Source organism: Strix uralensis, chromosome 11, assembly GCF_047716275.1.
Source record: "Strix uralensis isolate ZFMK-TIS-50842 chromosome 11, bStrUra1, whole genome shotgun sequence".
Lineage (NCBI taxonomy): Eukaryota > Metazoa > Chordata > Aves > Strigiformes > Strigidae > Strix > Strix uralensis.
The window spans coordinates 4,666,919-4,678,176 of NC_133982.1; the positions used below are offsets into that span (position 1 = coordinate 4,666,919).

At 59.1% G+C, this 11,258-nt stretch overlaps 1 protein-coding gene across 1 annotated transcript in view; it reads right to left on the minus strand.

The window, feature by feature from the left end:
* CSPG4 (chondroitin sulfate proteoglycan 4) overlaps positions 1-10,670 on the minus strand; it is a 29,021-nt gene extending 18,351 nt beyond the window's left edge. Inside the window, exon 1 of the mRNA XM_074880190.1 lies at positions 10,536-10,670. Within this exon, the coding sequence (XP_074736291.1) occupies positions 10,536-10,620 (85 nt within the window). The 5' untranslated portion in view covers positions 10,621-10,670. The remainder of the gene's footprint in view (positions 1-10,535) is intronic.
* Positions 10,671-11,258: the final 588 nt, after the last annotated feature.

An 11,258-nucleotide genomic window follows, 5' to 3' on the forward strand; every position in this document is an offset into this window, starting at 1 on the left:
CCAAAAGCACCTTTCCCAGGTGATCTAAGAGTGCCACGATCATGCCATGCCCCGAGCTGAGCCTCATCCCTGGATGGGGATGCCTGAGCTGGCCCTGCCTCCCCTGTCATGGAGAGCAACAGATCTCCCTGTCCTGGCCATGGGTCAGGGTGGCCACCCTGAGTGTCCTACTCGCCCCAGCTAAAAATAATTGGTCTTCCCAGCTTGCCTCCTGCAGGAAATCGCTGCCCTTGCCTTGCCAGGCTGATGGAAAGGCGTTGACGAGGCGAGAGGGGCCTCCGTCACAGTTTCCAAGCAGCCGGCCAGCAGCCAGCAGATTATAGTCTGCAGTGTCATTTGGTTTGGGGTTTTTTTTTTTTTGCATTGAAAAAAACAAGGAGATGAGCCAAAAGCTCTGAGCAAGGGGCTGGGAGCAAGGTCCCGGGCGTGCTCAGCTCCTCCCAGGGCCGGCAAACAAGCAAGGGCTCTGTACGAGCCGGTGCTGCCCTGGCACCCGCCCCAGACGCCGGCCACGCGCCGGGTCCGGGACGCCTTGGCCCTCTCCCTCTGCTCCTCCAGTTCAAAACATAACGGGTCTGGCCTCTCCAATTGCTGTTTTTTGGTGTTCAGGGAGTTTTTGGCACCACAGCCCCTGAGCAAGCCAGGTCCAGCAGAGCCGGGTGCTGGGGAGCACCACGGAGGGGAAGGGATCCCCATCCATGTGGGGTGGTCTGGGCTGGGGGGCTCCCGGGGCTGCTCTGGGGCTCAGCGGGGCCGGTTTGGCCTCTCCTCTATGTTTTAACATCTCAGCACATAAACTTCTCCCACCTCCTTCCCAGCACGTAGGAGGATGGAGGAGCCAACTCCCAGCCCAGGCGAGGGAAAGCTCTCACAAAGCTCAGCACGAGGGTTTGCAGAGCGAACTGGTGCTGGACGCGGGGGTTTTTCAGAGTGCAGAGATGTCTCCTGGGTGTGCAGGGGGAAATGTGAGCTGGTGGATGGACGCCTTCCCTGTCCACTGGCTCCTACCCCTGCTCGGGCATCCCCAGCCCTGCCCACGGGATGGCTGGATGTGTTTTGGGGTGTGTGTGAGGAGGTGCATCGCTGCCTGGGGGATACAGATGAGTCCCTGAGGGACTGCAGGGACTCCTGTCACTCTGCCCAGAGGAGGATGCTGAGGCTGAGGAGGAAGGAGGGGAGCAAATCCTGTGTGGGGAGAGGGGCCCCAGCACCGGGGCAGGGCTGGCCGCTCAACAAGGCTTCATTCAGGCTGCGGTGGGGGGCAGGTGGGGGCCAGGGCTGGTGGCCCGTGTGTGTTTGCAGGGAGGGGACTGGAATTCATTAAAGCAGCTCTTTAATTACCAGAGCGGGTGCCAGGAGAGCCCCGTGCGCACACACACGTGCCCCCCCTGAAAGGCTCTCTGTGTTTGCAGCCACTTCCCACCCTGGCCACACCAGTTTTCTGACGGTGGAAAAACAGCTGGGGAGTGAAGGCTCCTTGTTGCCCGAACAGCCCTGGGCTTGTGCGGCCGCCGGTGCAGCCCAGCCCTCCGGCTGCCCTCCTTCCTGCCCTCCGGACGATGCCAACAAGTGGCCCCTGTGTCAGTGGCGTGGCCGGTGCTGCTGAGCTCCCCTTTTATGGGGTGCTGCTGGGGCGCCCCATGGCCAGCCTGCTGCATTCCTCCTCTGCAGCGTCAGGAGCTTGTTTTGAGGCACTCTGAGTTGTTTGTTTTTTGTTTGTTTTTTTTTTTTTTTAATGACTTATAAGGTAACGAGCTCCCCCCTCTCCAGTCACTCTGCCCTGCACCCACCCGCTGTGCAATAACTAGAGGGGCTGGGGCGTGCAAACACTGAAGGGGCTTGGGGGCAGCTGCCCAGCCCTGGGGATGCTGTTTGTCAGCTTGAACCCCTCTTGGTCCCCCCGCAGCGTGTGCGTGAGCTCCTGTCCCTGCTCCCAGCGCAGGCAGGGTGGGTAGGACCAGCCCTCCTGCCTCTGCCGTGGGTGGCCCCGGGTTTCAGTCTCCCTAATCCCCAGCCTGGCTCTGAGATGCTGGATGGGACCCGCAGCCCCCTGCGCCCTGGCTGCATCATGGGTGGTGGCGGGGCTGGGCTGTGCCCCCTTCCCCACGCAGGGTGGAGGGACTGGGGGAGGAAGGGATCTGATGGGCTTTCTGAGAAAGGCTTCATTATGTTACACATTCCCTTCGTTTTACGGCGTGGTTTTATTTATGGCCAGGGAAGGAAATGAGCAGCTTGTGAGGCAGGCTAAGGCAAACACAGCCACTGCGGAGCGGGCCTTGGGTTTGGCTAGGGCTTTGCTGGGGGGGAGGGGGTGCCGGGGGGATGACTAGGGGGATGCTGCCTTCAGGGATGCCCAGAGACCCGAGCGGGTGCCTGGGTGCAGCAGGAAGGCTGAGCACCCATCTGGGTCTCCACAGTGAGGAAATCCCGGTGCGACAGAGATGGGTCACGCATGAGCCAGCCTTGAGCTGCAGTGACGGCATTGAAGCCTCGTGGGGACCTCAGGGCCATCCCATGGTCTCCCTCGTGCTGGCAGGACCCTCCTCCACAGGCAGCACGGGGCTGCCTCCAGGATGGGCTCAGGCATTTGGGACGGGGCAGAACCAGCCCAGCAAACAGCCCCTGCCCTGGGAAAATCCTCTCCCTGCTCTCCTGCTCCTGGGGTTCAGCCTCAAAATCTACAGGGTGGGGTGTCAACAGCACAGATCCATCCCTGGTGTGACAGCTCCTGGCACGGAGGAGGGCTTTTTCTCTTTATCCCCACTTCCAGGTTTTATCTTCCAGACAGCGATTGCAGCTCCCACATCCCAAGCCAGGGCTGTGCGTGCTGGAGCCTCGGCAGTGGGAATAAGAGCTCTGGTTCTCGCCTCCCACCCCTCCACCTGGCCCTCCCTCGCAGCGGGGCTCCCCGGGGCTGGGGCCGGTGCTTTCCAGGAGTGCTGGCCAGCAGAGATTGCTGGAAAGCAGCGCCCGGGAAACTGCCAGAAAAGCTGCGGCCGATCACCCTCCCCGGGGTTGGTGACCACCAAGCGCTAGTCAGAAGTGGCCATCACCCTTGTTTCGGGTGCGGGAGGAGAGCCCCTGGGCTGGGGTGTTCTGCTTCACTCCTATCCCATCCTGCTGGCCTCTGCCTCCCGAAGTAGATCATCCGCCCCTACCTCTGGCTGCGCTGCACCGCTTTGAAACCCTCCGCCTGTGTTTATTAATTCAGTTCCTCTCCCCATTTCCCTGCCAGCTGCTCTCCCGCTCGCCTTCCCCTGGCTCCTGCCTGACAGCTTCAGGAAAAAAAACAAAAAAGGCTTTTTGCAGCTCACAGACTTTGGGGTTAGGAGAAAACATGCCCCCTGCTAATTCTGCGCTGCCTGGGAGGGGGGCTTTCTGTATCACCCCGTGTCCTGCCAGCCCTCGACCCCTGCCCAACGCATGTGCCTGCTCCTGCCTGCCTTCCCCATCCTTATGAAGCAGCATGAAGGAGCTGCTATAGCTAGAGGCCATAAAGCGGGGTCCAGGAGGCTTGGCTGGAGCTCCAGCCCTTGCTTATCCAGCGTGGTTTTACAATGATTCAAGCAGCCCTAAAACTGATGGTATTTCCTGCGCTCTCCTGCTCGGCCAGATGCAGAGCCACGGAGGGGAGGGCAAGGAACTGGCACTGCCACGGCCCCGGCCGCACATCGGCTGCGTCCCCCTTACAAAGGTCACGGTGCTCTTAGGAGGAGCTGGGGGGGTGCACCCCAGGGTGAGCACCCCCGAAGCCTGGCGCAAGCAGGAGCAGGGAGGGAGAGCTTTTAACGACACGAGGCTAAACGACTCCAGAGGGACTTGAGGAATAAGTCTGAGCTGGAAGCAGTGGTTGGAGTTTTTGCCCTGGGAAGCAAAGCAAGGGGAACAAGTGGGAGGATTTGGGGAAGCGGGAGACTCAATGGGGCTTTTGTGCTGTCCCCTGCAGCGTGACTCAGGCTCACTCAGGCTCCTGCTGCCAGGAGAAGTTGGCCTGGAAATATTGTATCAGCCCCAGAGGACGTGGTTTCCAAACTATCCCAAGTTGGGTTTTGTTCTATTTTTTTCCCCTTCTCTTTCTTTCTTTTTCTTTCTCCCAAGCCATCTCCCCCTCTCTTGCTGGCTGGCAGGTTTTCCAGCTCCACCCTGCACATCCCAGCCCCTGCTCCCACAGCTTTCCTTACCATAGCTCTGCACCCGCTGCTTCCCACCCGGCGAGGGAAGGGTTTGCGGAGCTGCAGGAGGGCACACGAGAGGACAATCCTGGCCAGCCCAGCACTGGAGGAACAGGGGGACCTTGGGGGAAGCCTGGGCTGGAGGCTGGGTTACCGGGGAGCGGGGTGCCCAGGGCACACACCCCACCTGCACATCCCTGAATCCCATCCCTGCCCACCCGACAGAGCTGGTGCCTGTTCCTGAGCCCATCCCCATTCCTGGCAGGGGGAAGGAGCAGCAGAGCCTGGCCAGGGGATGCTCACAGGCATCCCTGGAACGGCTGGACGTTACCGGAGAGATCCTTGCCGGCCATCAACAAACAGCGCAGCCGCTGCTGGAGAGGGGCCCATCTCCAGCCGCCCAGGCTCAGACGTTTCCCAGCCTTGCTTATGTCAAACGGCTCTTGAAGTGCCAAGATGGGGGGGGTTAATGGCCAAAGTCGGGGCGAGAGGGGGGAGGATGGGTGTGAGCGATGCATGGAGGGAGATGCTGAAGCTCTGCCAGGAGCTACCTGCCGGCATTAATTTCAGCATCCAATGCTGTCCTCAGGGGTAAGGAAGGAGCTTTTAAAATGTAAAATTTAAAATAAAAAGGGTGATCTGGCTACAGCTGTGCTGGCAGGGAAGCACCCGCAGCACTTGCAGCACCCACAGTACCCTGCACCCCGTGGAGCTACAAGGGCTGTGGCCAGGATGGGCTTTTGGTGATGTGGGTGCTGCGAGAGGCAGAGAAAGGTGTCTCCACAGCCAGGGAGGGGTGTTTTCAGTGTGGAAGGGGAAACAGGATATTTTTTGCTCATCTGCGGTTGACATGCTAGATTGTCTTCAAAGAAAATGAGTATTTTCTTTTTTTCCCCTTTCTAGAGCTGAAATCTCTCCTCTCCTCTCCTCTCCTCTCCTCTCCTCTCCTCTCCTCTCCTCTCCTCTCCTCTCCTCTCCTCTCCTCTCCTCTCCTCTCCTCTCCTCTCCTCTCCTCTCCTCTCCTCTCCTCTCCTCTCCTCTCCTCTCCTCTCCTCTCCTCTCCTCTCCTCTCCTCTCCTCTCCTCTCCTCTCCTCTCCTCTCCTCTCCTCTCCTCTCCTCTCCTCTCCTCTCCTCTCCTCTCCTCTCCTCTCCTCTCCTCTCCTCTCCTCTCCTCTCCTCTCCTCTCCTCTCCCCTCCCCTCCCCTCCCCTCCCCTCCCCTCCCCTCCCCTCCCCTCCCCTCCCCTCCCCTCCCCTCCCCTCCCCTCTCCTCTCCTCTCCCCATTCTTTTGGAGGTCCCCCTCCCTACCCTGCCTCCCCCTCCCCACCCCTGTTATCCCCCTGGCTTTTCCATTTATGAGAAACAAGCGGCAGGGTGATGTTTATAGAGAAAATAAATGCCTGCTCTATTTCTAGCACGGGGGGAACGTATAGCTGGCCGTGTGGGGCTGTGGGGGTGTGGAAGCAGGCACGCACATCCCCTCCCAGGGCTGCAGAGCAGGACAGGAGACTTTTCTCAGCCACATCTACCTCGGGCCAAAACTTCCCTCTCTCCTCCCCGGCTCCCAGAGGAAATGACCCCTGTGGACCCAGAAATTTCTGTGGGATGGGATGCAGAAAACCTTGAAGCCCGGCTGAAGCCCAGCCAGAGGCTGGGAAAGGGAATGGGAAGTTCCTCCTGACCCCCCATCACTTTCTGCCTGTACCCTGGGGAGCACCAGGGAGTGCTTACAGCATGGTAACAGATGGGGAGTATCCATTAACACACCCGGGGACGTCATCACAAGCAACCGGGGGCTCTGACCCCCTCCCCCCCTCGCCTACCTTCCCCCTGTCCGCCCACAGTAGGGAGGAAAAACAACCACCAGAAAGCCAAGATTTGGGCAAAAGAAGCAGCAGGGATTCACGGGGGCCATCCCGAGCTGACTCACAGCCCACGAAGGCTCCTTGAACAGCCAGTGAGTCATGGTGATGGAAGAATGTTACTTTTCTCTCTCCTTGGCTTGGAGGCACGTGATGGGACCAGCCACCTCCAAACCATGCTGTTTGCCCCATGACTTTCTCCGCTCCCATCAATTTTTGGCAGCACCCTCCCTTCCCTGGGATGCTTTCTGTCTGCTACTGTGTGTCTGTCCGGCTGTCAGGCAGCCAAGAGCAGCCGTTGGGCGCAGGGCAGCTCCCAGAGGTATTGCACGGAGCGATGTACAACTGGCGCAAGCGACACACCCAGGGAGGAAGGATGGAAAATGGGAATTTGTCACCCTCTTGGATCCAGGGCACAGGGCATAAACATCTTTCACCCCACCTCGCTGACGGTTGGCAGGAGGATGCTCAGAGGCCCTGTTTGGTCTGTCCTGAGGATGAGCAACAGCTAACAAGCAACAAACAGAGCAGCAAACCTGCATCCTCCCCATCCTGGCGTCAGGAGGAGCTGCATTAGTCCCGCTCCTCTGGTTTTAAGCCCAGCTTTGCCGAACCCAGAGCTGCCCTGACTCTGGGCTCTGCTTTGCAAAGCAGCCCTTGGCTTTGCAACAGGGCAAAGTGGGTTCTCTGGCTGTAGCACATTAACAAAAAGCCTTGGGTCTGTTTGCAAACTTCACAAGTAAAATGAGCATCATGCAAGCATGTCCACTCCCACCACAGCAGTTCAGGGAGAAAGATCATAACACATTTCTCTTGACCTGAGCTTTTCTGTTACGTTTACCCTAGGAAAACTCTACGGGGCATCCCATCCATGTGCAGCATGGCAATGTGTGACCAAGCACTGGGCACAATGGAGATGGCTTGGAGAAGGGCTGGTTTGGGAATGAGGGGCCTCCCCTGGGCACCCTCCTTGCTCCGTGTCTCCAGGAGGTTTGGAGGTACGGGGTGGTGAAGGGGATGGTTGCAAACTGGGCTGTGCTGCCTGCAGCCCTGCCTTGTACCTGCTGGGGTGACTTGGGGCATGTGGAAATGGCCTGGGACACCCAGGCAAGACCCGGGAAGTGTACAAATATGAGCTGAGGAGTTTCTAGGACTTTCCGGGATGTAGGCTGGGGGCAATGTTAATGCTCAGAGAGGCTGGCTTCCCAAAAAGGAGACAAGCCGGAGCCCAGCTCCTCCAGGCACCTGGAAAAGGCCAAGGGAGCGGCCCCTGGGAGCTGAGGCTGGGCTGAGCCAACGCCTGTTGCGAACAGTCTGTGCTTTGAGCTTTATTTAGGCACACAGACAGCATTAGCCTACCGCCTCTGAAGCCCTGTTAACTGTCCAGCCTTCAACCTGACGTTAGTTCCTCTGGGTGAGCTTAACCCTGTCCTGCGATCTTGGAGGAATGCGCTTATATATTTGCCCACAGCCCTCTGTTGCTAAATATAAGAGTGAGATGAGAATATTCCTCCCTGATTCCCACGATACCAGTTTGCATTCTCCCCCCTTTTCAGCCTTTTTCCTGTTCTTTCCCATCAGCTGGAAACTTTTCCAGCTGCTTGGAGCTATGACCTCAAAACATGTGGCACATTCACAAAAAAGTTTGAATAAATCGGTCGGATTTCCAAAAGTGGAGGAGAGGAATAGCTGAGGCAGCTCCCTAGAGCTGATAACCCCGGATAAGGATGGAGGGGTCCTGGCCGGGTACCCTGGGGCAGACGCCGTTCCCTGCCCATGAGCTGGGACCCTGCATGGGGCAGCCAGGGACAAGCCAGGGTCACGCTCGCCTCCCCAGGGCCCCCATCACTGCTGCTAGGGGTCCAGCTGAGGCTTGGGGGTCATATTTGTGGCACCCCCTTGCTGGAAGCTCGGGGTTGAATGTTGTTCACAGGGACCCTACGCATCCAATTCCTTCTGTCCCCACATCCCTCCTCATTACAAACCTCCAGCAAAAGGGTTTTTGGGGAGGGGGGAGCTCAGCCTGCGGGTGACCTCACTGGGAACCGGAGGAGAGCCAGGCTGTCTAAAAACAGTTTACTAAAGCTTCACACTCATATGTCAAGAGGACAAGTTTTATGAGTGTTTTTTCTTTTTGATATAATCTTGTATTTGTTGATGTGCATGGTGACTCTTTCCATTTTGGGATGCGTGGAAAGACCGGGCCCCTGAACCTGGGCTTAGAGGCAAAACAAAACACAGGCTTTGCCCCTAAAACTGAGTCTGTCCCCAGTCCCGTGCCCAGTGCACTGCTTGATGGCTGGTGTGGCTCTCCCTGATGGGGATGGAGGGATGTCCTGGGCAGGCAGCCTGTGGGAACGCCTGGCACGGCGCTGGTGGTCTCAGCAGGGATGCTCCCAAGGGGAAGAAGCTTGTGGGAAGCCAGTGCCCAGACCCGGGGTCGTGGCTGGTATGTCTGCTTCAGCCAGATGCAGAGAAATAATCCCCAGCATCAGCAAATGGGTGTAAAACCCCTTTCCTTTCCCATGGGTCTGTGGGTCCATGCCAGGCAGATGCTCATTGATCCCTGGAGCTGTGCCCCAGCCATGGGTGGTGTTACCTGGGGGAGAATCTTGGGGGGGTTGGCAGGTGCCAGTGAAAGCCACGTGCTGGTTTTTGGGGTTGCTCGAGCCCATTCACCATGAAGGAGCTCGGGAGAGCCAGGGCAGCCCCGGGAGCCATCCTGGACACCCCGAGCGGGCAATGGTTCTGTGTGGTGAAATCCCTGCCTGGGATGGAAAGGTCAAGGCTGGAAGGAAGAAGACCACTTTGTTCGTTAACAAAAGGGATTTTTTTCCACTCGGCTTGCCAGGCGTCCTCGTATTTTGGTGCATGGAAAAAAAGAAGGAACAAGGCCCGAGGGAAAGAGAGGAACATGTCCCGGAGGCCACCTGTTCACTGGGGAGGGAACAGGAACAACAAGGGACCTGCAGGGACCCTGTAGGTGCTGAGGGCCACAAGGCTGGGATCTAGGATCATCCCCATCCTCCTCCTCACGTTACCACAGGCTTGGACGCAGAAGGTGTTGGGGAGCAAAGGGCCAGAGGTGATCAGTAATTCCTTTGGAAACTGCTTGGAGCAAGCTCCTGCCCCACTGCTGGCCGGAGCCCCAGTGCCCACAGGGAGGTTTGGGGAAGAGAAATGGCTCGGTGAGGTGTTATATTATTTTTTTGGGTGAGTTAGGAAAAAAAAAGTGCTTTTAAAATTCCCTTCATTTCTGAAGCTGCAGATGCCGCTCACCCAGTGCAAATGGTCGGTTAGACCCTGAGCGCAACTTGGAGGGTCAGGCTAAGGCGCAGACCTGTCCTGGGCAGGATGAGATGCATGTCCAGGCCCCACAGAGCCTGAGGCTCGGACCATTGCAGGTACAAGCATCCCGGAGCAGGGGAGGGAGCAGGAGGCAGAAGGCGCAGGGTGGGACCAGGGCTGCGGGATGGCCGTTGGGTTGCCGAGGCAGGGCACACCGCTGTGCCAAGAGCTGTGTGGTCAAACCTGGCCACTTCTTGGGGAAAACTAGATATAAATCACCCGCTCTGGTCCCTGCCCAGCCTGTGCCCTGCAGTAACCCCTCTGCCCAGCTCTGTCCCTCTGCAGCAGCCAGCGTCCCCTGCCCTCCCCGCTGCCCGGGGCCAGCCTGTCCTGTGGCACCATGGCTCCTTCTCCTGGGGAAGACCCTCAGCCCCGGCTGGTCCCTGGTGCCCCATCACCCGAGGGGTGATCCTGCACCCTTCTGGGGCTGTGCCAGCAGGAGAGGTGAGTCCCTCACCCCATGCACCCAACCACCCCGGGTGCACACAGGACAGATGAACGGAGCAGAGCCCAGAGGTGACACACACCCTGGCAAATGCTGTCCAGCTCTGTCCTTCCCACCAGCACCGTCCACGCTCCTCAGATGAGGGACTGCCCTCACAGACAGCTACTGTGGCAAGGCCAAACATGGGCAGGGAGGGCTGGATCTCCCTGCGGGGGCTGCAGGACATGCCTGTGCCCTGTCCCCATGGCACAGGGCTCTGGCAGAGTCGGGAAGGTGCCTTCCTCCTGCGGGCTGCCCACGGTGTAGACCAAAGCCCTGCAGCTCCTGCATGGGTGCAGGGAGCAAGCCCCATCCCACCCAGCACCACGCTTGTGTGTGCCCCTGAGAAAAGCATCAGACACAGCCGGGGTACACAGCAGCACCCTGAGAGCCACAGTGGGTGAGCAGCCCCACTCCCTCCCTCGGCTTTCCCTGCAGGGCAACATGGCCAAAACACCCTGCCCAAAATCAGGCAGCTGCTTGCTCCTGCCAGCTTGGTGAGAGGTCCCCCACACCTCAGGGAGGGACAGCCTGAACCCATGGGTGCCCACACTGCTCCCCACTGTGTCTCCATCCCTCCCAGCCCACCCCACGCACCCAAAGCCCAGTTTTATCCCCCCAGTTTCTAACCGCTCCATCCCTCGGGTGGGCTGGCGGGACGGGGCTTACCTCCAGCCGGGGGTCCCGCGCGGAGGGGCTGGGGCTGGCAGGCCAGCAGCAGCAGCAGCGTGGCAATGCCACCTCGGGCACCCATGGTGTCCCCTGGGGCTGGAGCAGCAGCTCAGGCTCCGGGCACAGCACAGCCTCCGCCAGCGCCTGCTTCCAGGCGAGGGCTGCTGCTACTACTATATTTAATAAAGCGGAGGGAGGGAGGGACTCGTAACTTCTCCCGCCTGTCAGAAAGGAGGAATTCGCTCAGATTACAAAGTCAATTTTTTCTCTTAAAGGGCTAGAGGCCGCCGCCCACCCACTGCTCAAAGCACCCTTGTTCCTGCTGGGGCGAGGCAAGGGAGGAGCGGCTGCTGCCGCCGCCACAGAGAGGGGAAGGAGCCCGACATGGGATGCGATGGGTGGCTCCGGAGGCACCGCCTGCTCCGGGCGAAGCGGAGCACCCATGGCTCTCCCCAGCACCAGGCATTTTTGGGGAAGCAAAACCAGCTCCTGGTGTCCATGCAGACCCAGATGAGTGGCTTGGTCCCAAAGCCGTGTTACCCATCCCTGGCTGTAACCCCTGGTGAGCTGGTCTGCCTGCCACCGTGACGCCTTCCCTGTCACCTGCTGAAGCAGCTCTCTAAATCTCGCACCTCTCTCAGCAGGACTAAAGTCAGTAAGGATGATCCTTGGGGTTCATAACAGTGCAACCATGGCACTGGGAACAGAGATTTTCACCTT